Here is a 27,354-nt window from a genome sequence, read left to right on the forward strand (position 1 = left end):
AGCAAATATGACAAAAAATATTTGTTATAAAAGTAACTCAATGCAGCTTTAAATTAATATGAATTCCATTGTTGGATTATTGTTATTATTCATGGTTTAACGTGTAAGTAGCTGATTTGAACTGCTTTATATCAGTGGTGGAAAAGTAAAAGTAGCAATACCACAATGGGAAAATGCTGTTACAAGCAAAAGTCCTGCATCAGAAAATGTTACTTAAAAATACTTAAGAATTTACTCAAAGTATCACAAGTAATAATACTTATTAGTGTGCAGAAATCCGGCCCATTATATGAGTTTTAAATTGTTTGATTATTGTTACTGCTGCATTATGGCAAAGTAGAATTTGACTTGTTGGTGAGCTGGAGCTAGTTATCTATATTAGGTGGTTTAACCCATAAGGATGTATCATATTTGTAATCTGATCATAGTTTTTGAATGTAAACTATTAGTTTGTAAAGTAACTAGTAACTACAGTTACTCAGATAAATGTAGTGGAGTAAAAAACATAAATATTTCTGACTTCGGACTTACCCAAGTAAAGTAGTGTATTTAAGTAACACCCATGTAAAATGGAAATGCACAAGTCAAGCACAAGTACCTTCCCTTTAAAGTACTTGAATAAAATTACTTAATGTAACGTTACTTTCCACCATTACTTAATTTATTGTCTGGTAGCTTAACCTACAACAAAGCAACAAAAGCAATGATAATACACAGAGTGGAAAGTAGGCTACTTAAGGTACAGTACTTGAGTAAATGTACTTAATTACTTTGCAGCACTGAGAAAGAGTGAAAAAGAAAGAATTAGACAGACATTTGATCAGCCAGCAGACAGAGAGAACTGGACTAACTGTGAGGAAAGAGAGATTAAAGAGTGAGGGAGAGGCGGAATAAACGGTGCGCAAGGCAAACGAGGAGAGAGAGAGAGAGAGAACGGTGGACGTGGCACCTACTCTGCTCTACACGTCAACCGATCTGTGCACATATGCTCCGCACACAAGCGGACATTTAAACACACAGACCCGCTCTGACCTAACGCACAGTGCTCCTCTAATGTGCGGGCACACAGGCGGGATGGTGTCTCTTCTCTGGCCTCCACAAGTGATCCCTGCAGGAACCGAAGCTTTGGCTCGCACAGTAGTAGGTTACTGTCCTGTTGCGCTCTGCACCGGACTCCGTGTGGATAAGTGGATAACAGCTGTGGCTCAACCAGTCTATTGTAATGGAGTTAACTTAACACCCTGATAAGTTGTGGCACAGTGACCAGCACGGACAACCTGCACTATTTTTACACGCGGAGAAGGAGAGAAACTGTGGCTTTTAAACGCGCTGTGTGCATGTGAAACACTGTCCTCAGATCAGGCCTGCGCGTCCACACAGCATGACGGCCACAGTCCGGATCACACTCACATTCATCAATTCTACAATAAACACAGCCTGTTTCTGATTTATCAACAATCTGCGGCCGACCTCCCCACCACCCCCCCTCCCCGGTTCCCGCGCCCTCCTCTCCAGCGTTGCCCACCGCCACCGAGAACTGCCATAATGCAACAAATGTCCCGCACGATAATGAAAACAGTAGAGAAACAGTAGAGAAACTGCCGCGCACACAGCGACCCTCCACCAACCAGCTGAACGTGTCGGCTCCAGAGTGCGCTGAGACGGCGGAGAGGCTCACCAGAGACGTGGAGTCCATCGCTGCCGCCGCCGTGCTCGCTGCTCGCTGTGTTGACGTGGACAGCTCTGAGCTGTCACACCGAGATCACTGCTGCTTTTTTTTTTTTTTTACGGAGCCGCCCGGGCGCGCTCCCGCTCCCGCAGCAGCCAAGCGGATAGAACCAAAGGGAGCACAGCAGAGCGCGCTCCCGACCCTCCTCCTCCTCCTCTCGCTCTCTCCTAACCCTTTCACAATAAAAGTCTTTGTGCTCCTTCAGATATTTTTGGACAGTATGTTCATGATGTTAAAGGGGTAAGACTGTGATTGTCTTCATTTTTTATTTTTTATTTTCCAACAATTCCCACAAAAAGACCAAAATTAACAATCAATGGTAGGCTAGGTAATTATTATTAGCAGTTAATAAAAACACATCAGTGAGCCACACTGTTGCACTGAGTGGCAGCTTCCTTCATTACAATGGACGCTGTAGTTTATTTTTCATTCAATCCCACACACACTTGCCGTAAATGCTCAATGTGTACTCATCCGCCTCTAAAAATAGTCCACAATAATCGCACTAGTTCCTCTAGTCTGAGTAACATTTGATACAAACTACAGTGACCTGCTGTTTCAGTAAAGTTAACTTACTTTATTTCTTCATTATTTAACAAATGAAACTATATATGTGAGGCATTTTTAAAGATTCATGGTTTCAACAGGAACCAATGGCTTTGGGGCTGAGAACCACAGAGAAAGTAGTAAAGACAATGATGGTGTCAGTCATGGAATTTGTTGACAATAATAAAAATATAGCCTTACATCAGTCTTAAACAAATATATAAATATATCTTTTAAAAATTGTACTAACTCAAGTGGATGGCGGAGTCCACACCACAGCTATAACGACAACAGTGGCAAACGTTACTGTTGGGATCACTGTCAGAGTGATTTGATGAACGATATTGTGTTATAGTATGTAACCTGTGACATTCTGCCAAACAGTCTTTGGCGCTGATGGGGTCTCTGAAGTCCTAACTGATGTCCTCAAAAGACGACAGCTCCTGTAAGTGAGTGCTGGATTCTCCTAACTCCTCTTGTATTTGAAGAACTTTGTAAACCCATATCCTTCTGGTTCTCTTCTTGTTTTCTCTGCACAATGTACAGTCGTAACAGCTCATCAATATACATTTCCAATTAGGATGCCGACACAGCTGGAGCATGCAGTGTGTACTTGGAGCCAGTGTTTATGCAACAATATCATTCATCAGTGTGGATGCTTACTTTATTATTGCACTACCATGAAGTATTCGGGACTTGCAAGGTAAAATAAGAATAGTCAACATCAAAGCAGCAACACATCGCTTTTACACCTCTAGTTCAGTTCATTTGGTCCGACCCAGGAAGAAAGATACATACACAAGATACATTTTTTCCTTTCAGATCTGGTCAGGTTCATATTCACACTGACATCTCACAATCAAATCAAATGAAATAAATATAAAGTTATACAGATCGACATGTAACCCATTGGTTGGACACCAAATCACACAGGTTGTGAAAGCATCCTTGTTATGGGCAAAGCTGTGAAACACTGGATCCTATAACATCCATGATGCAGATGGATGGCATTGTTCATTGTAACCTTTAGCATCTGTATGAGACACACCAGGCTGCCAGAAAGTCTTTAGAAAGTCAAGTGATGTAGTTCAAAGAGCGACAAAGTCTACAGGACGTTGGAGTGGATGGGTGGGTCAAACAAACACAGGACTTTCACCCAGCAGACCGCTGTTTGAGTCCTGTGTGAAATGTAAAGTCAACATTGACTCATTTAAAGTTGTAAGTGACTTACATGTTATATCACAACATACTTAGTTAAACCCAAACCATGATTTTTTACCAAGTCAATTTGTTTCCTAAATCCTAACCAATCTGCATTTCCACGTGTTAAAAAGGCGTCTCATGAAAATGAAATGAAAAATCTACAGAGGGAGCAGGTCCACTTCTACTGAGTCTGCCATGTTTCTACAGTACAAGCTCTAGTTTTGCAGCCCCCGTAGTTTCTCCTAAACACTTTAAAGGCTGAGCTGTATTCAGATGGTTGCAACCTGCAACTTCACCACTTGATGTCACTAAATCCTACACACTGGCCCTTTAACTTTGTAAGTGAATAGGATTTTGAAAAAATACTGCAACCACAGCCGTTCTTGCTTCTAACTATTAAAGACGAAAATGTAATTATGCTATGTAAAATAACATGAATAAAAACTAGAACATCTGAAGGCCAGGTCTGTAAGTAGGCTAAGTAAGTAAGAAATGTCTGTACTGACTTCACTTTGAATATCAAGTGAATGCCACCCAAACAAGCTATAAATGAGCAGTTTGTGTCAATGTGAACAATTAGTGCTACAAATATTTGACTAAGATTTCTGAGACCGAAAGCGCATTCTCGATGCTCGGGCACGCGCCTCACCAGAAAATTGAGCGAGCCGGCACATCCCTCCTGCGCCCGCCCCTTCTCCTGGCGTTGCATTCTGGGAAACCAAGTTTATTACCGTGTAGGAAAGATGGCAGACGTGCAGCCGCCACCCCTCAGGAGCCTGGATGATTTTCTCCTCAGCTCGGCCCGGTTCGCCGTGCCCGACGTGCGCGACCTGGAGCGCTGGAACAACCGCATCATCAACAACCTCCTGTACTACCAGAGCAACTACCTGCTGTCCGCACTGCTCCTCCTGCTCATAGTGGGGTAAGTTTCATTATCATCTGACGTGGTCGCCCTCCCTCGCTTATAGCGAACATACTGGAAGTCTGTAGTAACAAACACTGTGAACTTGATATGGGATCTTCCTCCTCTGGGAGTGGAGAGATCTTTGCATCCCCGGCAGCAGCTACAGGGGGCCGTGTCCATCAGCATGACACAGACTGTTGTACTCACAGCTGAGGGATCACACTGTAAGTTTGAATTAACTGATGAAGATCAGAGTGAAATCCTCTGTCTCCACACCTCCCTCTCTGCCTCAGGGCTTCCTCTCTGATGGTCTTCATCACCTGTCACCATGGAGAGGCAGTGTGGGAACTATACCACGGCTGTCAGGGAAGCTCACTTTCTCTACTGTAGTGGGGGTGTATTTTATTTTTAGTTAATGACACTGGGCTTCAGCGGTGATGGCAAGAATAGAAGTTTTTAAAGTGAATTAGTGATGACAAACCATAGTTTACATCAATAGTACGTTTACACATAATCCCATGGCAAAAAATAGCATGTTGCAGTCCCTCCAGGAAGTTGGAATCACAACAATTAACGCAAATTCAACCAATCCCTGTCTCACTGGAATAAGTTGTCTTGTCACTTTCTTCTGCAATTTCATTGGAAAAATACCTAAAAACATCTCAACATGCATTGCAATTTTCTAGAAAGAAAGAAAATCACACTTTTTGGGCCATTTATGGCATTTGCGGCCTCAAACAGATGATATCTTGGAGGGGCTGATATTTTCAGTATTTTTGAGACCACCCAAAATCACAATTGTGTATTCAGGGGAGCTCATGTCTTATTAAGAGGAGCTCCCCTGTGGTTGGCACCTGGATGAGAGGGCAGGCTGTCAGTCAGCTAAAGGGACATCCTTTCTATTTCTGTTAAAGCCTTAAACTCAGAATACTCAAATGAATCTGAAAATAAAATGGCTGTACACTTGAGAGAGACCAGAAACCAGAATTTAAACCCCACTCAGGTGTAACTGCAGACACACTGGGGCCTGTATTTATCAAACATCTGAAAATTACAGTACACTTAAGATTGCTCCACAGAGTCAGATTAAGAGTGAAAAATGAGAATGAGACACTGTTCTTTGGTTTGGTGGCAGAAACAAAAATCAGCTTCTGCTGCACGTATACAGGAAATGAGCTGCATCACTTTAGGATGAGACTCATTGTCCAAAATCTCTCCGTATGTACAGTATGTTTGGAGCTGTAGAATCAGGAGGAAGCTGTAAATTCCTCTTCAAATAAAAGGCTAAGTAATTCCCCAAAACAGCTGGTCACTGTAGTTTTCATCAAACGTTACTCAAACAGGAGCACATTTGTTGGGGACTATTTTCAGCGGTGGATTAATCCAAGTGAATATTTGGGGCAGCAAATGGAGCAATGCCACTGGAACAATGGAGTTCTATGTCACAGAGGAATAAGATACACCGGGCTTTGATACACAAACAATACTTGTTAGTACTCTTTGTTACGTTGGCTCTGCACATGGGATTTGTTCCCAATAAGAAAAAAAAAACTGCCTCGCCTCTACAACTATAGTTTCATCTATCTAAGTATTTCTAACATGCTTTGTGTTTTTAATGTCTCTTTTCTCTCAGGTATTTTCAGCCCTTCCAGTTGTTTGTTGGGGCGACGGTGGTCACCTTGTTGTTCCTGGGTTTTGTCTGGGCTGCCGAGAACCAAGCTACCATTCGCCGTTTCCGTAGAAACCACCCGTCAGTCGCTGTGTTGGCCATTCTTTTGGCCAGTTACCTCTTCATATCAGTGCTGGGAGACGTTGCCGTGTTCCTGTTTGGGATAGCCTTCCCTATACTGAGTGAGACAGGAACATACACACACACACACACACACACACACACACACGCTGTATATCCCACCAAGCATGAAATTAACCTACCTACTTGCCTGAATAGTAGTTTTGGGCACCAACCCAGTTAGCACATCTCCAAAAATGAATTTATTTTATATTTTACAGAGTAAATTTTCTGACTTCTCTTTAGTGGCACATATCCACCCATGCAGACTGTTTTGGTTTTATTTAGAGAAATCCATCTCTGAGATTCCTGCAGGCTGAAGGTGAACCGAGTTGTGCATTGTCAGCAATATTTTCTATATATTCTACATGATGTATTACTCCAGATGAATTTCTAACATGATGAAAAACACAGATTTATTGCATGAGATGGGACGGTTGGTGTTGAAATGCAAATTAGAGACAAGTGGAACTTAGCAAGCATTTTATTTTTATTTATATACTGTATATTATTAAGTATCGAAATTTTGAGATCGATCTGCCCACTCCACCGCCCACTTGAAGCCACTATGCAAAAAAAAAAACTTTTTTTTTAATAACTTAACAATAACACAACAGCTCAACTGACATTAAACAGAGGACACAGTGCGCAACTATTTTCCTCCACACGTGCACTGTCACTGTGCTCGGCACCTCTTTACATGCTGCATCGTATCGTATTTTTATGTCATTTTATGCCACAAAATCAATTGCATTCTGTGCCATGAAAGGCTTAAAGAGTGTCACAAATCCAGGACCAAGTGTTCATTAATTTTCTTCCTTTTATGGTAAGAAATCGATAACATGGCTTTAAAATCTACAGAGCTCCATAGTGCATTGTGCACAATAAAGCATTTGTTTTGGTGTATATAATTTAGGGTTGGGTGACATGTCTGACCAGTTGCTGTCAGCCCAACAACCTAGCCTTACACCCACCTTTTCTTTAATAACAGTAGCGTTCACACTGCAAGCTCCATTCTGATTTATTGCTCGGATCAGATTTATTTATTTATTTTTTGTTTGGCTGTTCACATTACTTTTTGAATGTGGCCCATATCAGATTCCAGTGTGAACAGGGTACGGCCCTGAAGCGACCTGCATGACGAATCCATATAGACTGATATAACACATGAAAACTGATATGATTGTTCACATTGCCCTGTACCTGATTTGGACCACATGTCAAAGTGGCCCGAATCAGAATTGAAAAGATCAGATTCCATGTGATATATGCCGTTCACACTGTCATGAAAAAAAACAAGATCTGAGTAACATATGCTCAAAAAAATCCGATTTGGTCTGTGTGGCCCGCTGTGTAAACTTGGCCTAAGACGAGCTTTATTGCCTGAAACCAGAATCTTGTTAGTCTTTCCACTGTTTCAGCGATCACCAGCTCTGGTCTGGTCGAAATAAATCCGTAAATCACAGAGTTAGACTTATTATAAATTATTTTGGCTCTACATGCTGTTTCTCCTCGCACTTTAGTTCAGAGAGTGCACACTGTACTGCAGAATGAGTCTGTTGCTCAGCAGTAATATAATAATAATATTACTATTATAGAATATATAATAAAATATACATATAAAACAGGAAAATGTTTAAATAAAGGCCTGTCTCTAATGTAAACTTTTAATTATTAAAATTAAGGCCTGGTTTTCTCAGCAGTTGGGGTAAATCAAGGCCCGGCCAGTATTTGAGAATTCATGGTAATTTGAGAGTGTGAGAGTCTAATTTTGTGAGTGTGTCAGCTTAGTTAATCTTAACGTGCTGTTAGCTAGCTAACTAGCCAATAATATATTCCCTCTCTCTGTGTCTGTCGCTCCCTCACAGTGGTTCTGGTCCATGCGTCGGTGAGGCTGCGCAGCCTGAAAAACAAGCTAGAGAACAAACTGGAGAGCATTGGTCTGAAGAGGACACCCATGGGACTCCTGTTGGAGGCTCTGGGACAGGAACAGGAGGCTGGATCCTAGAGAGAAAGAGGAGGAGGAGGAGGTGTGCAGGGGTGGGGGATAGTTTGGGTACCATCTGAGGGGAATGGCAAGAGAAATGGATGTGAAGTTGGTGGGAAATGGGAAGAAGGAGAAGGAGGGAATTACTGCGGGGCAAGAGGAAGAATAAAAAGATGAAGTAGAAAGTAAGGAAGAAAAAGGGTGGTTTGGTTTGTACAAACAACCAATCAGAAGTCACCAGTGAAGGAGGACACCCATTCTGTAGTCTAATGGGAATAGGACAGATGAAATGCACAGAAATCATAATAACAAAGAAATCATCCCTCATCTGCCAAACCTTGCACTTTAAGCACTCATTGTTTCGTTTCATTTATTTTGACATGATACAGTTCTTTCCTTGCACTGAGTGTGCAGTGACGTAGCCATATGGTCATATTCAAAGCTTTGATATGATTTGTATAAAGTTCTTCTCCTTTGAGTCATTGTGTATCTGCACATTGACTCAGTGATTCATACTCTACCTGCCCTCTCCTATCTAAATATTGATCTGTGCTCCATCTCAGTGCCTAAATAGCTATAACGCCAATACCGTCATAATTATGTGAGACAGAGTTTTGAGAACAGTTGCAACTTTACGTGAAAAGCTTTGATGTTTTGAGTAACGGTTGTAATTTTTACAAGAAAAGGTTGTAATATGTGCTGTGCTCAAGCTGATGCTTCAAAACACGTTCACTTATGGACTCATCACATCACATCCTGTGACTGATTTAATTTAAGTATCCTTCCAGTAAGCACTTTGAGAATAAAGTTCTTATTGATAAAAAAATATAAATAACTTGAAGTCATCCACATTTCTCACTCGACATGTTGAAGCTGACTGACCTGTTTACTACGACAGAGTATTAAATTCTAATGTTAGAACTGAAACATGACTTCATTTTTCTGACATTACTCTTCTAAACTTTTGCTCTTATAGAAGTACAACTTCATTCTTATATGATAATGTCATAATATTTAATATTATAAAATAAATGTTTCTTGTGAAGTTACTTAAGTTACTTTATTTTTGAAGTATTGTAAAATTATGTTATATATATATATTTTGTAATGTTATTACTTTTTTATGTAAAATACAACTTAATTCTTGAACTATAGATATTTTTAACTTTATTACCATAATTTTTTTTCTTGTAAAATTACCATGGTGTTTGAGCATATTATGACTTTTTCTTATAAAATAACAAATTTGTCCCTTAATGTTATGACTTTTTCTCGCAAAAATCCAACTGTATTCTTGAAATATGACTACTTTTTCTCAGAAAATTGCAACTCTACTCTCAAAACCTTTTCTCCCCTCACAGTGGCCCTTATACTCCATCATACAGAGCCCCCAGATTTATTTTCTTCCTGCCGGGGTCTCAGTACACACATCATAAGCACAATTGTGGAAAACCAAAGTATTGATACCGTGCCATATATGTGGTAGTAGTACTTATTAGCCTTTTAATTCTCTCATCATAGCAAGAGGAACAAAATATGATTAATGTCGAACCACAGTGTGACATGCAAGTATTATGTCCATACTGTAAATACAGAGCAAAACAGCAAGTATGACTAAGTACATACCAATGTATCCAACAGGTCCATTACAGCCCCAGACCACTACAAAAGTAAATGTATAAGATTTAAGCTTGTATTTATTCTAGCTGCTTCCCTCCAATGTCTTAATTTAAAAAGGATCAATCTCATTTTAATAATCAATTTTGTTGTTAATGAACGAGGTTAAAGCTGCAGAAGGTGACTTTTATAAAAATAACTTTTTGTCATATTTGCTGAAATGTTTACTGTGTCCTGATAGTAGTACATGAGACAACAAATCTGCAAAAAAAATCTGGTTCCTTTGGCCCGTTCATGTGCTCCTAATGGAATTTGCAGGAATTGCGGGGCCTGAACAAAAACAACCAGTCAGAGCTGAGAAAGATATAAAGACGCTTTGGGTTGGTGGCTTGAAGATAGTTGATCGTTAAGTCTCAAAGCATCTGAATTTAGAACCTGGGGATGAGACTCAGCAATCAACAATCTTCCTTGTCTCTGATTGGTTGTGTTTGTTCAGGCCCAGTGGATTTGTGCAAATGCCATTAGGAGCACAATATTTTATTTAGTTTCAGCAAATATGACAAAGAATATTATTTTATATAATATGTATTTATATAATATAAAATTATCTACTACAGCTTTTATCTATCTGTCTTTAATAATCGTGTTGTAAATTTCCAATAACTCGAAGTAACTTGACTTGCAATAACTGACTTCATAGGAATTCCCTTTTCTTTTAGTGTTTACATTACTTTGTGTTGCATTGAAAAGTGACTTAAATACTTAAATGAAGTGAAGGTTCGAGGTTGGAAGGAAATGGGAGGTTTTATATGAAGAACAAGTTCAGAACAAATCCAATCAGCTCCTTAAATCCAAGACTTTATTCAGCATGGTGTTGATAAAGGACCAACAGGAGCATGAGTGATTCGTAGCCTGTATTTATCCAGAATAAAAGGCCTCACCCACAGAGCTGCCTATTACAGTCCTCCTCTGCTGGTCAGTGGGAGTTGCCCAGTCTTCCAGTGCTGGCAACTGGGAGAGGCTCTACTGGAGCAAATTAATAACTTTGAATTTACCCTTAATTCCTTTAGAACTTAAATCCTTGTTACCATGAATAACTAACACTAACCAATAACATTTGTTGGTAGCTGTGCCAGCACTTGTGGTGACTGTAGTTTGCCATTTTCTCCTTTGTAATTTGCTATGTTTTTAGCCATGCTAGCGATTCGTCTTTAGGGAGAGCAATGTTGGCCAGTTGGTCTACCACTTTGTGCCAGACTGAAATATCTCGACAATTATTGGATGAATTGTGAGATTCATGGTGCCTAGAGGAAGATGCTTACTGACTTTAGTTATCCTTTGACTTGTTCTCTAGCGCCACCATGAGGTTAAAGTTTTCAATTATCCAATGAAGTATCTTATCATCTTCTAAAGGGATTGGGACAACATTTCAATTTCCATTTATTTTGGTGCAGAAGTCCTTACGTTATATGTGGGTTAGTGTTCTGCTATAGCTTCTGTAACTTCTGAAACTTTACCAGGGCCGCAGTGGAAGTACAGATGCCATTGTAGCTTGGTTTAATAACAGCTGACAACAACATGCCGGATCTAACCATGGACTCGCTGCTTGATCTTCGACCGATGGGTAATATTGGAATTGGAATGGAAATATTAATGTTAAAAGAAAATTTTTTAAAAATTACAACCCTTATCAAGACTCGTAAGGAGTGAACCACGTGACATAAGCCTATTTTGAATTAAGTCTTATTACTTCTGGATCCGAACCCGGAAGTTCCAGCTTCACTCCGGCTGGCTATACCCGCAAAACTTTCATCAAGCCTCAGCTGTACTTTGTGTTTAATGCTAGCAAATGTTAGCTTACTAACATGCTAAACTAAGATGCTGAACATGCTTAAGCACACTGACATTAGCATTTAGCTAACGTTGCTGCTGGATGTTTTTTATTTATTTACTAAAATAAAGACTTTCTGAAGAGTCCACAATCACTCCCAACTACACCAGTATTAAAGATGGGATTTAAACCCTCACCTCATTCCATAAACCTGAACACACCACTTCAGACACCATTGTTCACATGAAGCAGGATGTCCAGAATTGTAATGTACAGGCTACATGGTTGGTTCCTGATATAGGACCGCTCTTTGTAGAAAGACAAAAAAGACATTCCTGTGTTGTTCTTATGAGCTTAGGAAATTTAGAAAACATTACTATGAAGGAAGGGTTTTTCAGCAGTTTTATAGCAAATGATTTTGTACAAGAAAAGCTCAGTGAAGGTATTTGACAAATTGAAAGTTATTTTATTGTATACTAGCTGCCTGTTGTGGGGACTGTTTATTGTTACGGCTTTGTTGAAACCTGATATAAGAAAAACCTGTTCTAGACATATGTAGGTGGTAACCTACCTCTGCATCCTGTATTAAAGGAACTGGGTTTCATTATGTATTATTTTCATTCCTTGGATGGTTTCAGATTCTTCCTGACCGTTTCTAATCCATGTTTGTAAAATTGGCTGCAAGAAGGTGTTTATTAAGATGCGAGACGGCCAGCTTTTGTTTTTATGTATGCCTTTTTGATGATTATGTGGTTGACTATTGAAGACTAGCATCAGTGCCCTGCAGAAAAAATAACCCTATTAAGTGGTTTGATGTTTGTTGATTTGTCTTATTGTGTAGCCTATGTGCCATTTTAGTTTTGATATTTGCCTTGTACAGTTATGTCAGACATTTAGCTGAAGTACTTAAACAGGGCCACATGAAAGTGGCTGGGGACATAGCTGTTCCAGGGCTTGAACAACCTACTGTTATATTTCTAGTGCTAGAGCAGCCTGCCCTATTGGTGGTTTGTCTTGGCTTTGCATCACTAAACACAAGTCAGGAAAAGCACTTAAATCTGAACAAAAAGAAACACTTTTTGGCTACTTTGTAACTCTTAAGCATTTGCTGAATTACTAGAATGTAAACAGAGAGGAGAACATTTCTGCACAACAGTGCACATTTAATTACTTTACAGGTGATGAGTGTGAAGGTTGCCTCCATTCAGCTAAATGTTTGAATTGTCATTTACCAACACCATGTTTTCAACTCTTGTGCCAAATGCTGGTAATTCAATTTATTTAAAACATTTTTTAAATAAAAAAGAATGCTGTATTGCAAAGTGTATATGGACTTGATGATTTTTCCCCCTGTTATTCATAAATGAAAAATATCTTGGAAATTCAGGTTGTCATTCCACATAACAAGATGAAGCAGTAATTAAACCCAGTCATGATGGAGAAAACAGCTAAACGCCAGTAAAGCTTTTTGATTTACCAACATTTAGTTTATATATCTTTCTTTTCCTGGCAGTAATGGGCTTCCATATTTTTGGTAACATTGTTAAATTGAGTCAGGTACTCTGTTGAGGAAGGCTAGTCAGGAATAAAAATGTTATAAAAACCATTGACACATGTCATCTCAGGACCTCTCAGATTTATCTTGTGACCCTTTAAAGTGCCAGAGCCCTAGGTTAGGAAACACTGGACTCAACTGGCTTATTGTATCTAAAGTAGTAAAAACCAGCTCTGCCCGGAGCAGCTAGTAAAACAGTAAAATGCTGCTCTAATATTCATTCAAGAGTATTAATCTAATAATGTCGCATACAGGGGCAGATCAATATAGGTGGCATGAGGTGGCAGTTGCTATCCTTAAATGCCTAGCCACCCCAGCTGCCACCCCAGTTTGGTGTCAAATCAAATGTAACTCATTATTTAGATACATTTTAACCAATGTGTTTAAAAATGGAAATTGATTTAGTGATCACATAATGATTATGGCCACATTTTAGACTAAGTTCAATGAAATTCAATGAAAAAAGACATGTATTTGGAAAAATGTATTATTTCTAATGTCACCTTTAGATACTCCTATTCAGTGCTTTGTGCCACAGTAATGTAATGTTTTGAGTTCATATATCTTCATTTGGGAGTTTTACCAAGCTAATATTGATATATGTGATTGTTTGGGATTAAATCAATATATATTTCTGCCACCATCAATATTTTTCTAGATCTGCCCCTGGTCACATATAGTAATATATCAGTCACAGGAAGAAGCATTTTACTGCTTTTACTTCTGATACTCTAACTACATGAAGCTGATTATACTTCTAAACTTTTACTAAAGTAGGATTTTGAATGCAGGGCTTGTACTTGTGATGAGTATTAGTAGTATTGTTACAGGCAGGATGTGAATACTTCTTCCACCACACATCATATACATTTTTCTACAACAGAATAAATAAAATGGCTACAAATATTTGTCCTGATATATTTTACCTTTCACATCAGATCATAGCAAGAACTTTCTCACACACAGCAGTTGTTGCCTCAGACACAGACTTCCCCTAACACACAACACGCAGTTGGGGTTTTTTTTTTTTCCAGGGAGGAGTTATTATGCGTCATCGGGGGGTGTCGCTATATAAAGGTCCCACCCTCACAGTCCACCCAGAACAGAAACTGAAGCCGGGACCGTGTGGATTGTCAGAGAGCAACTGGAACACTCTGGCACGGAGCTCAACACTCAACAACCGCCTGTGGTGAGACACATGATGATATTCTTATATGAACCACTCAGGAGTCAGCGCCAGATATCTCTGTGATATTCCTGTAATGTTCCTGTTAGAGCCTGTGTGCTGTGTTTGACAGGACTCACTGTGAGTACAGTCATGTGTAGCGGGATTTTCTGTTATTTGCCTGTTTAGTCCAAACGCTGCGAGGTGTTTGTGTTAGAGCCATCCGTTCACTATCAGCTGCTGATGAAAACATTGTGCAACCTGTTGCTCCGGTTGATCTGAACATAGATTTCCTTCATACGCACAGAGGAAAACAACAGGAAACATGACAACAATAACTCAGTGGGACTGGAAACATACATTAGTATTTACATCATCCTAAACCTTAGTGCGATGGAATGTAACTGAGTACAGTATAAGTGTTAGAAGTAAATATAAGATACTTGTCCTTTACGTGATTCATTCTATAATTCTAATTATCTGACAGCTTTAGATACTGCTCATAAGCTCATAATGCATTGTAATATGAAATAGTTACTTCACCCCCACCAACTACAACAATGAAATGCATCTTACACATTAATGCAGGGCCTTAATAATAATAATAATAATAATAATAATAATAATAATAATAATAATAAATTACATTTATTTATATAGTGCTTTATCTTGATTCACCCAAAGTGCTTCACAGTGAAGGTGGGAGACTCAGCTCAGTCACCACAAATGTGAAGCACCACATCCATGTCAGCCAATGATTGGCAAGTTTGGATTGAGAATTTTGCCAGGACACTGGGGAACCCCCAGGGGGGGTTGTGTGCTATGAGTACTTTTACTTTTGATTGCCTACTTTAAGATTCTGATACTAATACTGAAGTACTTGGAGTAACATGAATACTACCACTGTTGACTACATGTAATAGCAGCCTATTAACCAACACAGTAGGCTATTAGAAGTCTATGTAAAATAGTGGTCTGCTAGTTTATATGGCATTTAAACCTGTATTGAATAGAATAGAATAACACTTTATTTTCTTTATTGACAGTTCATTAAAACATGCAGCATATAAGGAAGGCACAGACGGGAATAAAATACAATACACAAAATTTGAGAAGACCAAATAAAAACCAACAAACAAGAAAGCCTATGTACCCTAATGTTACACCAGACTGTGTTACCATGTAGCAAGACCCTAATTTCCTCTAGACCACACAGTACAAGATTATTCTTGACTAGACAATGTATTAGATGACAGAGTACACTACACTGAACTATAAAAATCTGTGTATTCTGTAGTTATTTATATCCCTGGGTCTTAAGGTGGTGCTGAAATTTTTTTAAACTCCAGTTATAGTCAGCTGTTCCACTGCAGCTCCTGTAAACAGGTTACCATAGCATGAAAAGTAAACCCAGTGTCCTGTCAGAGGGAGGAGACAGGGAAAGGGTTTTTCCAGGCAAACACTGGCAATTACATCATGTGGCTGCAGTGAGGCAGTGTGGGGCAGGCAGGTGGTTACCAAACCCTTTCTAGAAGTAGGTCGAAGTTACTTAGAGTGATAATACAGGCCGGCTCTACCCTGTCTGTCTTCCTTATCTCCTCATACAAACTGTCAAACTTCTCAACTGCTGCAGGTCAGGCTGCACTGACAATGGAAGATTAGTGTTGATAACTGTAGTGCCGTTATTATTATCACTAGTGTAATAACACTAGCTAGTGGTGGAGCAAGTATGCATGTCCTTTACCTTAGTAAAAGTAGTAGTTCAATTATTTATTTGCTGTCTTACCAAAAGTTAGAAGCAAAGATCAACACCACTAATGTCTTTATGTTAAATATGAAGCTACTGCTATGAAGCTGATTAGCCTAGCTTAGCATAAAACCTAGAAATGGGGGGGAAACAGTGAGCCTGACAAAATGTGTGGTTTTTACACTTCAGTTTTTGTATGGGTTTAACAAATGTCTGAAATACATTCGTATTTTACATTAAAAAAAGTTAAAAAAAAATAGTTAGCAGCCCTAACAATCAGGCATATTAACATCAATCATTTTTTGCAATAACTAACTATAATATTTGGCCGTGTAGTCAGTCCTCTGCTCTGATGTAAACTGTTCTCTTAATTCACAGGAAGAAATATTTGTGAAGTTTCCATGAAGAAGTTTTGGATGAGTCTGTAAGAAGGGGAAAGTTTCACAGACAGACTTTGTTTCTAGATTTTTTTTTATCACAATCAGCCCTAATTTCCTTCAAAAACCCATTTCTACACCTGGACACTGAGAAGCTCTAACAGAGCAGTCTGCAAATGTGTAGTGCTTTGCCTTGATCTTCTAAGAACTTTACACTTTGGCCAAGGACACTACCACTACAAGAAGTGACACTCGTTGTGGTGGTGACTGAGCTGAGCCCTGGACTCTTTGCACATCGTCTGACTTATCAAAGACCATGCAGTACCTAAAGAAATATTTCACAGAGGGCCTTATCCAGATGGCCATTCTGCTCAGCCTGAGTGGAGTGCGGGTTGACGTGGGACTGGAGCCCTACCTGCCTCCCTCCTGGCACGAGATGATCCTGGGTCCGACCTCTGCGCTGACCCAGACACAGTTCCACAACCTGCGCAACCGCCTTGAAGACGGCCAAGGCCTGCACCCCAAGAGTGTGGATCTGGACGGGTTCTTCACAGCACGACGGCTACTGGGCTGGGTCCGCACTCTGGATAGACTGCAGGTAGGAAAACGTCTCCATATTTATCTGGTAGCATTCAAATGGAGTTAGAATGATAAGGTACTAAGGGTAATAACAATAACTAAGGGTTTAGTTGTTTCATTGTCGCTATGTACAGTTCTTATTTAACAGAGGCTCTCACAAATTAAGACTATACTACATTTCAGAAAGTCAGGATTGATTAAATATACTTATTCACTTTCTTGTCGAGAGTTAGATGAGAAGATTGATACCACACTTGTCTGTGCAGTAAATATGAAACTGGAGCCACCAACTTGTTAGCTTAGTATAAAGATGGGAAACAACAAGCCTGCCTCTGTCCGGAGGTACTAACAGAGGAAAAAGAAAATCTACGTACAAGCACGTGAGCCAGACAACCAGTGGAGACACTGGGTGCTGGGCAGTGGTTTTAGTTACCTTTGGACAGAGCCAGGTGAGCTGTTTCCAACTCTATGCTAAGCTTAGTTTACTACTACTACTACTACTACTACTGAGAAGTAAGTCGATCACATGGCAAGAAAACATGTACAACTCTTTCTCAAAATCTCTACTGCTCTTTTAATCTCTTGTAATCTCTTGTTATAGTTCCAAATTGTGTGTTTTATACCATGTTTTTGACTCCTACTGTAAGCCCAATGAGCATTTGGTAGGAATATCACAGATTGTTGAATTTTAAAATGTTTCCTACCTTTAACCACAGGTTCCTCATGCAGAGCTGGAGACATGGCTGGTCCAGCGGGAGCCAGATCCTCTCCCTGTGGTATTTCCAGACCAGCCCTCCCCACTGGTGAGAGCACCTGCTGGGGTGGAGAGAGACCGAATTGCCCCACCTGTGGAATCCAGAGCTGCACTTGGTACCCTGCAGGAAGAACAGGAGGAGGATGAGCAGGATAAAGAGGTACGGCTGTTTCATTCACACTGTGTTAAAGAACATTTAGGATGCATATTTTAAGTTGTTCTCGAGTAGTTATCTTGATCAGAATTGAGGCACTTGGTCAAGAATCTTCACTGTTCAGTATTGTTCTGCCATATTTCCAATCTAGGAATGTTTATTGTAGATGTTTAAACTTTTGAGATGCAGCATATTCTTAGGAAACAACTAAACTGCCAAAACTCACACACCAAGCTCTTGTCCTCTTCACATACCCAGCAGCCTTCTATGGTTTCTATGGTAAAATGCCAATGTAGTTTCGGTGATAATAAATATATTCTTAGTTCAGGTTCAAGGGTTGACATGGTTATGTTTAGTTCAGATCAACAATCTCAATTGACCTTCGGCCTTACCATAACCCTGTAGGGGTGTAGAGCAAAAACCTTTGTTCATACAGCTTGTCAGGTAACAGAACTTCTGCACGAGCCTAAGGACAAACGTTGTTGGCTTTTATGAAGGGTTAACCCTCAGACAATTACCAACTGACTCTGTCAGTTCTGCCCCGGCTCTATAGATCTTTATATATTAACTGTTTTGGTCTGGTCTCACCACTTTCTGTTATCAGTGAAAAAGCTCTGAAAAGCCGCTGTACACTAGCTGGTCAACATAGTGGAGTTATATAACAGTTAATGAGCCAGATACCAGAGACCAAAATATAGACCAAAATAGAGCGTAACGTACAGTAGATTGAATAATGGACATTCATTGTGACTTCGAATGAATGTGAGTGTCTCTCTGTGTCTGCTGGGTGTGTAAAAAGGCGTAAAAGAGTAAAAGTTGCCATATCAACTAAAAAGGTATTACATTTGGTGAAGAGCACAATATGACGTGTTTAAGACTCCAAACTCAAAGTTTAGGACTTGGAACTTGTCAGTCTTGACTTGGAACTTGAGACTAAGTTTTGACTTGCAAAACACTGACTTCGTCCTTTTTCTTGTCTTTGAGAAGTCAAAATTGTTTGATTTCTACAGCCGAACAGCAGTCTGTAAAATTCAGTCACTCACAAAGTCTGTCAGAAGACTACTGACTTCCCTAAAGTGCTTAAGAAAATAAATATATAGAATAAATTATTGATGTGGACAAGATTGCTGCTTTTGTTTTTGACTGTCACTAAAACTGAGTGCAATGTCATGTGAGATAATGAGTCAGAGTTAGATGAGTCATGAGGAAACCTCACCTCACCACAGATGACCTCACCAGGAAAATGAAGAAATACAGTCGGTACAGTTGAAATACAGTAGGAACCCCCTGCTGGAGAGAATACACCTTTTAGATAAACACACATAAACAGACGCAGTAGACTGGGAGTAGTAGACCTTTTCAATGCCCTGTGCTCACACCTCAGTAACCTGTTTACTGCTTGATTTCTTAAATCATAATGTAAACAGGAAAGCTGAAAAGTAGACTGATTGTAACATCTAAGCACATTCAAATAGGGAGAGAAAAATCTATGCTCTCTTCCTGTGCCTAAAAGACCATTATTGACCATTAATAATGGCTCAAATGATGTGTCATGGGTTGAACTCACAGATAATTATCATCCAACTGCAGTCTTCTTCCCAGCCATATGCAGTGTTTTAGCATCTTTCTCATTGTTTTGTTTGTATGGCCTGCTGCTTTAATGTTGTGGTTCACTCTCAGCACTGTTTTTGGCTGCAGCAGGGGGCCGTTTTCCGTGAAAAAAGTTCTGAGTGGAGCATTTAGCAGCTAAAGAGCCAGATATTTTTATTATCAAGAGTTGGTAGTGAACAAAAAAGAGTGAATATATATATTTGTCTTATATTTATATATATATATTTGTCAAGTGGCCAGAAATACAACTCCAAATAAACACTAATGTTGCTACCTCTGCACAATGTGTATCCAGGTAACTGTTTGCGAGCAGTTTCATGTAGGAACCATATTCTTTCTACATATCACCGTGCAGAAGGAAGCGTGCATCTACTCATGCATGAGGGGTGCATGCTCATGACAGTGCAGGATGTATATATGAATGGCATCGGCTGAGCTGTAACTTTAGCTAGCTCACCTAGCTCCACTGAGATTCAGCTGCGGTTGGCGGGTGTAGTTAGAAAATAGTCTGTGGACCATCTTGAGTAACCTGGTTGTAAATTCTAAAAAAGCACCACAAGCATGTTGGGGTGAACAAGATACATCATGTCAATCAGTGAGCTTTAGAGGAGCAAGGTGGTTGCCCCCTGCTTCCATTTTTTATGAAGCTAGGCTCATCCTGGCTCCAGCTTTGTTTGTAACACACAGATCATCTGATCTGGGTGGCACCACTGACTTCGTGTTCTTGCCTGCATGAACTCATTTATTATTGGCAACACCTCAGACATGCCTGTTCAAGCGTTGGCTGTCAGATCTTTAACTTCAGATGGTGACATGTCAAAACTGCATTTTCAGAGCACACGGGATGTCTACAACAGCTGAAAGGGCCACTCCTAAGCCTAGTGCCTAAGGCTTTTAGTTCGCAGAGTAAAGCAGGAAACATTTCTACAGACTGAAGCAGGATTATACTTCTGAATTCTGAATTCTGATTCTCAGAAGATCATTTCCATTATATTTAATTCTTTATAAACAATGAGATCACCAGTCCATCACTTTATGTAGGATCACATAAACTACACTGTGGCAAAAACAAAACTCCCAAAGATCCCATAACATACTCAGACACAACACAGAGGCAGGTGCTGTACAATATATAAATAGCCCACATATTGGCCTACATGTCCTGTCCAGTCTGGACATGCACACGCACACACACACACACACACACACACACACACACACACAAAGTTATGTAACAGAGTCATGTGCAGAAGTGTTTCAGGGTTCCAGTATCAAAGTATTAGTGCCTCTCGTGTATTTTGAATTCTGCAACACATTGTATGAGTGTGTGGAGATTTGAATTAACCAACACTACTGAATCACCACACACAAGGTTGGTGGAAGTTTTTGGTACGTCAGCAGCATCATATATGCACAGGGCAGGCATCCCAATGGACCATGTAGCACAACATATTTTAATACTTATTCTTGTTGCATAAATTATTATTTAAAACTCTAAACTAAAGTCTAACCAGTTTAAATAGAAGATGAACTAACTCAAGGGGAATAGTCATATATGTAGTTTTGGGAAAAGTCACATCTTGTTTGGGAACAGTTATATATGGGAGTCATTGGCTATCTGTTCAGTCGTTAGAGACATTAGAGGCTACTAGTCGTTGAACCGTGGCTGCATTTGTTTTTAGTGATAATGTAAGAGCTATTGGATAACAAGTTGGTCTGAAGAGTGAGCTTATTAACCGAGGGAACAGCCTAGATTATTTTTGTTTGTTTGGCCAACTCACAGAATGAACATTAAAAGATGTGTATGATTTAGTGGCATCTAGCATCAATCAGAACACTGACATCAGGATATAAACTTTTACTTTTTTTTTTTTACTCTTGCTTATAAACAATAAAAGATCAAATACACATTATGGTTCATTAAAGCGTGAATGCCTCCCTTTTCCTCCACCAAAATAAAACTTTCAACCAACTGTGAATGCTCCCTGTGCTTACATTAGGCAGTAAAACAGAGGCTGGGATACACTCACAATCTCTCAACAGTATATGTTTTAGTTTTTTTTTTTTTAAGAAAAGACAATGAAAAATTAGGAGAAAAATGTTTTGAAAGCAGGAAAACCATATTTAGTGATGGAGAGCAGACAGGGAACACATGAAATGAGAAAAACTGATCACACTAGGATTGAAGTATTTCAGTTTGTTATTAGGAGTTACAGCTGAAGCTCAGTGTCATTTTACAGCATGCTGGACATTTATATATCTGTACACACACATGCTGAGGACAAACTTGATATAGGACATAGAGCTCTATGGATGCCGGACTGTTACTTGCTCCTCGTCACACTGAAAGTGAATGTAACAGTGTTTTTGAATTCTCTTCATGTATCAAATGTCACACAAACACAAACACATTCCATCTCTCTCTCTCTCTCTCTCTCGCTCGCTCGCTCGCTCGCTCGCTCGCTCGCTCACTCACAAAGACAAATATAGCTGCTCTACATCTCCACAGCCAGATGAAAACATCTTCATGTGTTGGTGCTCAGCAGCGTCTCTGAAAGAGAGACTTCTGGCATTGTTAACAAAACTTCATTAAACCAGCATTCTGTGTTAACGTCGTATCTGCTTTACAGGGAGTCAGAGGAAACCTGAATATTAAACACAAATCTCAATTATTATAGTTGGCATCAAAGCAGCCAGCTTTATTAAGATATTAGCATGGAGGCTAATATTCAGTAAATAATATATAGAATATAACCCATATAATATAATAGTTATAAATTTAAAAAGCCCAAACTGAATATAAATGCTCCATATTAACCTTTTAACTCTGAGGTTAAATCTCAGAACAGAAATGAATATAGCAACTTTAAAAAATAGGTTTTTTCTTTGCTCATGGTGGGGATTGTTGTTTCTGTAAATAATGTTATAAAAGGAGTAGAGTCTGCTCTATATTAACTTATGTAATGACTCAAATCAAATGGAAATAATAATAATAATAATAATAATACAGTTTCTCCAAATTCAGCCCAGATTTGGTGTCTTTGTAAACTTTAACATCTCCGCTAGAACAAATAAAGTTCTGGACAAATGATATCAGTTTTTAAAGATGGCTGAAGGCGGATGACGTCAGGATGCAGTTTGATAACATTTTTAGGGCATCACCTCTCGCTCCAAGCGTGTGGCTGCAAAAAACTCTTTTTTGGTTTGTCCATTCTGGGCTACCGTAGAAACATGGTGGACCGGCTCCCTCTGTAGATAAAAACATCTCATTCTAAGGTAACAAACACAGAAATATTCTTATTTCCAGTTGATTAAACACTAATGAAAATATGATTATATTATATTTCTAGCAGATCCTGAGAGTGAGAAGCTGAACCAGAAGACATCGAGGACCAGCAGACATGAACAGGCGGATAAACCGGGTCCATGTTCCCCGTCTGAGCCGTGAGAGGTTGTTCCGCTGTTGGCCCTGAAGACTGATCACATCCAAACACTTACAACAACATCGTAATTGATTCACTGCGAGTTGGTCCACACCAGTTCAACAGATCAAGTAAAACAATTAATAATTGGCGGTGAGCAGTCATTTAACATTATTCATGGAGCGGCACCCCTGGCCTTTCCATAATTACCCCATCTAACAGAGCCATCTGAGCCAATCGGGGGTCCGGATGCTGATTCAGCAGCTCTGTAGACCCTCGCTGGCAGACGACAGGCCCGTGCTGCTGCTGCTGCTATTAATATGTAGTGCTTAAACTGCGGACTACTTCTACTCCTAACCGTTTGTTTCCAGTAAAATCTCATCCCTACAATCCTACACAGAGGGATTGTGGGACAGCCGGGTCAGAGGAGTTGTCTGATCCCTAATCGACTAATCCCCGGCGGTGGGAGGAAGCGATCCGGTGATGACAGGAGTCAACGTCCGGCAGCCAAAACAGCAACAAAATGACAGTCTGCTCCCGTCAGCCTGTCTCCACTTCTTCTCCTTCCTTCTTTCTCCTCCTCGTAAACTCCCCAAACTGCAGCGCTCCCGCTCAATGTTTAATCAGGATGACCTCTTTAGTTCAGCGGATAAATAAAAGATTAAAGAGGAGCCCAGTTAATACAAAAGCATGAGACTGGGGAGCTCTGAAACTTCTCCGGGCCTGTGCCAGTTAGCTGGAGCTCACAGAGCTTTATGAAACCGACGCTGCAGACAGTCCGACGGGAGAAAACAACTCCGACAACGGCTGGAAACAAAGTGGATCCGCTGTCCACTGAGGCGGTTTGAGGGTCGGGGCCTGATCTGGAACCAGTTCTTTGACTTTTGACGGCCAAACAATGAGTTCTTCAGTAAAAGAGATTCAACCAGCTGTGTATTTATTAGCTGTTTAGCATAGTAGCAGTGTGTTCACGGAGCTAACATTACCCAAACTAGTATAACTACTCATTTCTAGTAGATTTTTATCCTGGCTCTTAATATTCAGGTTTTATGTGGAACATTTAGTTTCAGACAGAACAAACTGAGCTGAAGATCTGCAGGCGACACTTGGAGCAAACCTCCCAACACATCATCAAGGTAGGAAACACATTTTCCTGCTGTTTGGAAAAGCAGCTGCTGGAATCCCAACGTGACAAGAATCCAGTAACAGTGTCGGGTCCAGAGAGTGAAGCTCCGGCGTTCTGGCAGCGCTGTGCCGACACTAAACTCCCTCCCTCGCTCTGACAGACGGAGGTGAAGCGGGTTATGGGAGCAGCAGGCTGCTACAGCCCGTCATCCTGTCAGTCTGCGGGCCGTCCCCCCATCCGTACACGCTTCACTTTAACTGATCAAAGTGACATCAGAGTCGCTCGCCGCAAACTCAACGACCTCACTTCCTGCAGCGAGGAGACCGACGACCGCGTGCACAAAATATTCCTCCTCCTCCTCCTAATAATGTTCATTTACACAGTTACAGCTATGTGACATTAAACCTGATCATTAACCATTTGTGGATTAAGCACAACGAGACGGATAACAGGCGCTAGCAGGGTAGAGAAGATGGCCGGCTCTTGACATCAAAGGTGCAGTTAGACGATGAGGAAGGAGGAGGCTTCTGGAGTCGGATATATATAGCTTTACAAGAGACAGAATATATATATAAAGCTTCCACATTTTCCTGAAATTTGCACATATTCTGGGTCTCGGTGACAAACCAAAGTTCCCACTTGTACTTGATATCACCAACCTCCTGTTTTATAGTTTTATAACAAAGTTTACCAAAAACATACGACACTAGGAATGTCTTTCCCATCCTCCAGTCTGCTGTGCTTTTATAGAAAAGTCTTTAAAAATGCAGCTGTGAGGCAGAAAGTCTCTGGTAAAGTTTTAAGGACATCTCATCGTTGAAATCTCGCATGAAGACATTTCAGATGCCGCTGTCATGGTAACTGTCAAAATAATCTGCCATAAAGCGGGGTTGAGATGCTGCGGCTCAGCGTTTGATGATAAAGTGGGTCTTTCTGGCCGGGTCCCGCTGCTGACTGTGCACAGCGGTGTTGTCAGCCGGTAAGCTGCTGACCAAAGCCTCCGCCCGCCGCTCCGCTCGGTTATCAACACAGAGACGAGCTGGAAAACCTTATCGAGGGAAAAAGTCAATACGGCTGCCTTTTTCCTAATGCTGTGCCCTTTACAGGAAAGAAAAATGCTTCGACAAGGACCCGATTCTAATCTGTGAAAAAAGTCAGAAGTGTCCTTTAAATTACAGCGTTCAAGGTGAGTTCATCGGGCCTCTGCAGGGTTTCTGCTTCATTTACAATCTGCGAGCAGGACCGGAGGGCGGGGGGGTCCAACTGTTTTATTTCTCTCTTTTCTCCAAACTTCAGACAGAAACAGAGTTCACATTTAATGTTTGTAAATGTGTGTTCGTGGGCAGAGCTACGGAGGCCGTACAGGACCAAAATACAACAGAAAACAGCCTTCTAGTGGAAATATGTGAATGTAGTTCAGCACATTTATAAAAAGGCACATAACTGAGTCATTAGCTGAACATTTACCTGCAACTGTGAACGTGGGCGTTTCTATTTTAATAGAGTTATCGTTCGATAACTCTGACTGTGGGGATGAAGACACGGCGGGTTCAGGAGGAAGAGGAGCCAGTTTGTAGCCAGTTAATGAGTCAGTAACTGTTAACGTTAAACCACTAAATCCTAAACACAGATTTCTATCAAATATAAACAATTTGCCTGAAAAAGTTATCAAACTGCATCCTGACATGTAAGGATTGACGCAAACATTATTAAGAATCACAGAACTTTATTTGAAATTCTAGCCGAGATCTTAAAGTTCACAGCCATTAAAACTGTGGTTTGATTATTCCACTGAATGTTAAAATCATCAATGAAGCAGTGCAGCCAGCAGAGTGAATAATTAGCGGCATATCAACACGTTTATTTATGAATTTAACTGAAGAGGAAAAGAAAGCGAAAATGGGAGTCGAGGAGGTTAACAACACCCAACAGCATCTCGTGCTTTGGTTCCTGGAGCGGTAATGAGAGCTCGGTCCACTACTGCCGGCTGATTGACGGATAAGTGGTGACTCAAACCTGAAGCTGAACTGTAATCTGTTATGCATGAAAGCACTCACTAACCCTAACCCATGTACACCAGTCGCTTCCACGTCCAGGAATCTGCTCTTGTCTCATCGCTCCCTTCACAAAGATGTTATTCACGGTGTCAGTCGGCTGGACGGCTGAGACGGGGAGCGATACGAGTGGGCGGAGGAGGAAGAAAAAAAGGGCTGAATATGAACGACAACAAACAGAAACAGGACTTTTCTAAACCCCCCCCCCCGAGAATGTATTTGTGCAGACGCTTTTATTCTGAAGTTCTGACCCTGCGCTTCTATTCTTGTGCGAACACGCAGTCGGAGCCGAGGCCCAGGTGACTGGACGGTGATAAAACGTGTTGCTATGATACGGGGTGAGAAGATGTGAGGAAGTTCATTAAGGGTGAGGCCTGTGAATGAGAGGGGAGACAAACGAGCGCAGCTTTTGTCCCTGCAGCTCGTCACTACGGCCGGCTGTGCAGCAGACAGACTGAAGATATGACGGCAGAGAACAACTGACCTCCGCAAGCTGCTCCACAGACGCTGTAGCTCCTCCCCGCCTGCACACAGACACACTTCCAACCTTTCTGTTTAACTTACAGACACTTCCACCAGAGCAAGGCCTCCACCAGATTAATATTTGCCTTTTTTTAATCTATATTGATACGGATCCCTTACATTTTTTCCTCTTTTTAAGAGAAGACAGTCCGAAACATATCCAGATACATGGGCTACGATACGGTTCGGGGTTTGTTTAACGTTTGTTTTCCCAAATCTAGAAAAGTGGCATTGTTTACCTTCAAATACTGTTTAAAAAAGCCAGACTTCCTGCAGTCATTCCCTTCGACCTCGCCCAGTTGGAGCTCAGTTGAGTCTGTAAAGTGTTTAATATCTTTATGTGTTGTTGCTCGTGCTAGCAACAGATCTTACAAACAGACAGACTTTTGTCCAACTTTGCTTCTTATAGAATCCAAATGACTTGGACTCCCTTGTAAAAGACATTTTGACTCTCAGTGGGGATATTCTGTGTTCAAATAAAAGGTAAAATAAAATTAAATGCAGTAATAACATTCATAAAAACACAGAATAAGAGACCCAAGACAGTCAGTGTCTCAGACTCACTCATCACAAACAGAAACTAGAAAGTGAGCAGTTTGGGGTTCAGTATGTTGCTCGAGGACGTGCAGCGGGACGAGCCGGGGATCGAACTGACAACCTTCTGATTAGAGGACGACCCGCT

General features: G+C 40.5%; 3 protein-coding genes across 6 annotated transcripts in view; 2 read left to right on the forward strand and 1 right to left on the reverse strand.

Annotated features, from left to right (window-relative positions):
- Positions 1-1,822, reverse strand: part of copz2 (COPI coat complex subunit zeta 2) — a 19,592-nt gene extending 17,770 nt beyond the window's left edge. For 2 of the 3 annotated variants that reach the window (XR_004796461.1, XM_035654359.1), the window contains exon 1: positions 1,679-1,820. Coding sequence is in view for 2 of the 3 variants with exons in the window: in XM_035654359.1 (XP_035510252.1) it covers positions 1,679-1,696 (18 nt within the window). In the remaining variant the exon portion in view is untranslated. Of the gene's footprint in view, positions 1-1,678 lie in introns of all 3 variants that reach the window. The other variant, XM_035654360.1, reaches the window with a different exon arrangement.
- Positions 1,823-4,191: 2,369 nt separating this feature from the next.
- praf2 (PRA1 domain family, member 2) lies at positions 4,192-12,928 on the forward strand. The gene is made up of 3 exons (XM_035654361.1): positions 4,192-4,400; positions 6,016-6,233; positions 8,040-12,928. Exons 1-3 carry the CDS (start codon positions 4,222-4,224, stop codon positions 8,177-8,179), a joined length of 537 nt encoding a protein of 178 aa, XP_035510254.1. The 5' UTR covers positions 4,192-4,221; the 3' UTR covers positions 8,180-12,928.
- Positions 12,929-14,259: 1,331 nt separating this feature from the next.
- Positions 14,260-27,354, forward strand: part of nfe2l1a (nuclear factor, erythroid 2-like 1a) — a 22,451-nt gene continuing 9,356 nt past the window's right edge. Inside the window, exons 1-3 of one of the 2 annotated variants that reach the window (XM_035654356.1) lie at positions 14,260-14,350; positions 16,452-17,048; positions 17,746-17,943. In XM_035654356.1, coding sequence (XP_035510249.1) covers positions 16,767-17,048; positions 17,746-17,943 — 480 coding nt within the window. In that variant the 5' untranslated portion in view covers positions 14,260-14,350; positions 16,452-16,766. Of the gene's footprint in view, positions 14,468-16,451; positions 17,049-17,745; positions 17,944-27,354 lie in introns of both variants that reach the window. The other variant, XM_035654358.1, reaches the window with a different exon arrangement.

Source organism: Morone saxatilis, unplaced genomic scaffold (assembly GCF_004916995.1).
Source record: "Morone saxatilis isolate NCDOM2014 unplaced genomic scaffold, NCSU_SB_2.0 Contig14, whole genome shotgun sequence".
Lineage (NCBI taxonomy): Eukaryota > Metazoa > Chordata > Actinopteri > Moronidae > Morone > Morone saxatilis.

Coding starts and splice junctions, on each gene's coding strand:
- praf2 (XM_035654361.1), top strand. CDS start 4,222: ATGGCAGACGTGCAGCCGCCACCCCTCAGGAGCCTGGATGATTTTCTC. Junction 4,401..6,015: donor CTCCTCCTGCTCATAGTGGG/GTAAGTTTCATT, acceptor CTTTTCTCTCAG/GTATTTTCAGCCCTTCCAGT. Junction 6,234..8,039: donor GATAGCCTTCCCTATACTGA/GTGAGACAGGAA, acceptor GCTCCCTCACAG/TGGTTCTGGTCCATGCGTCG.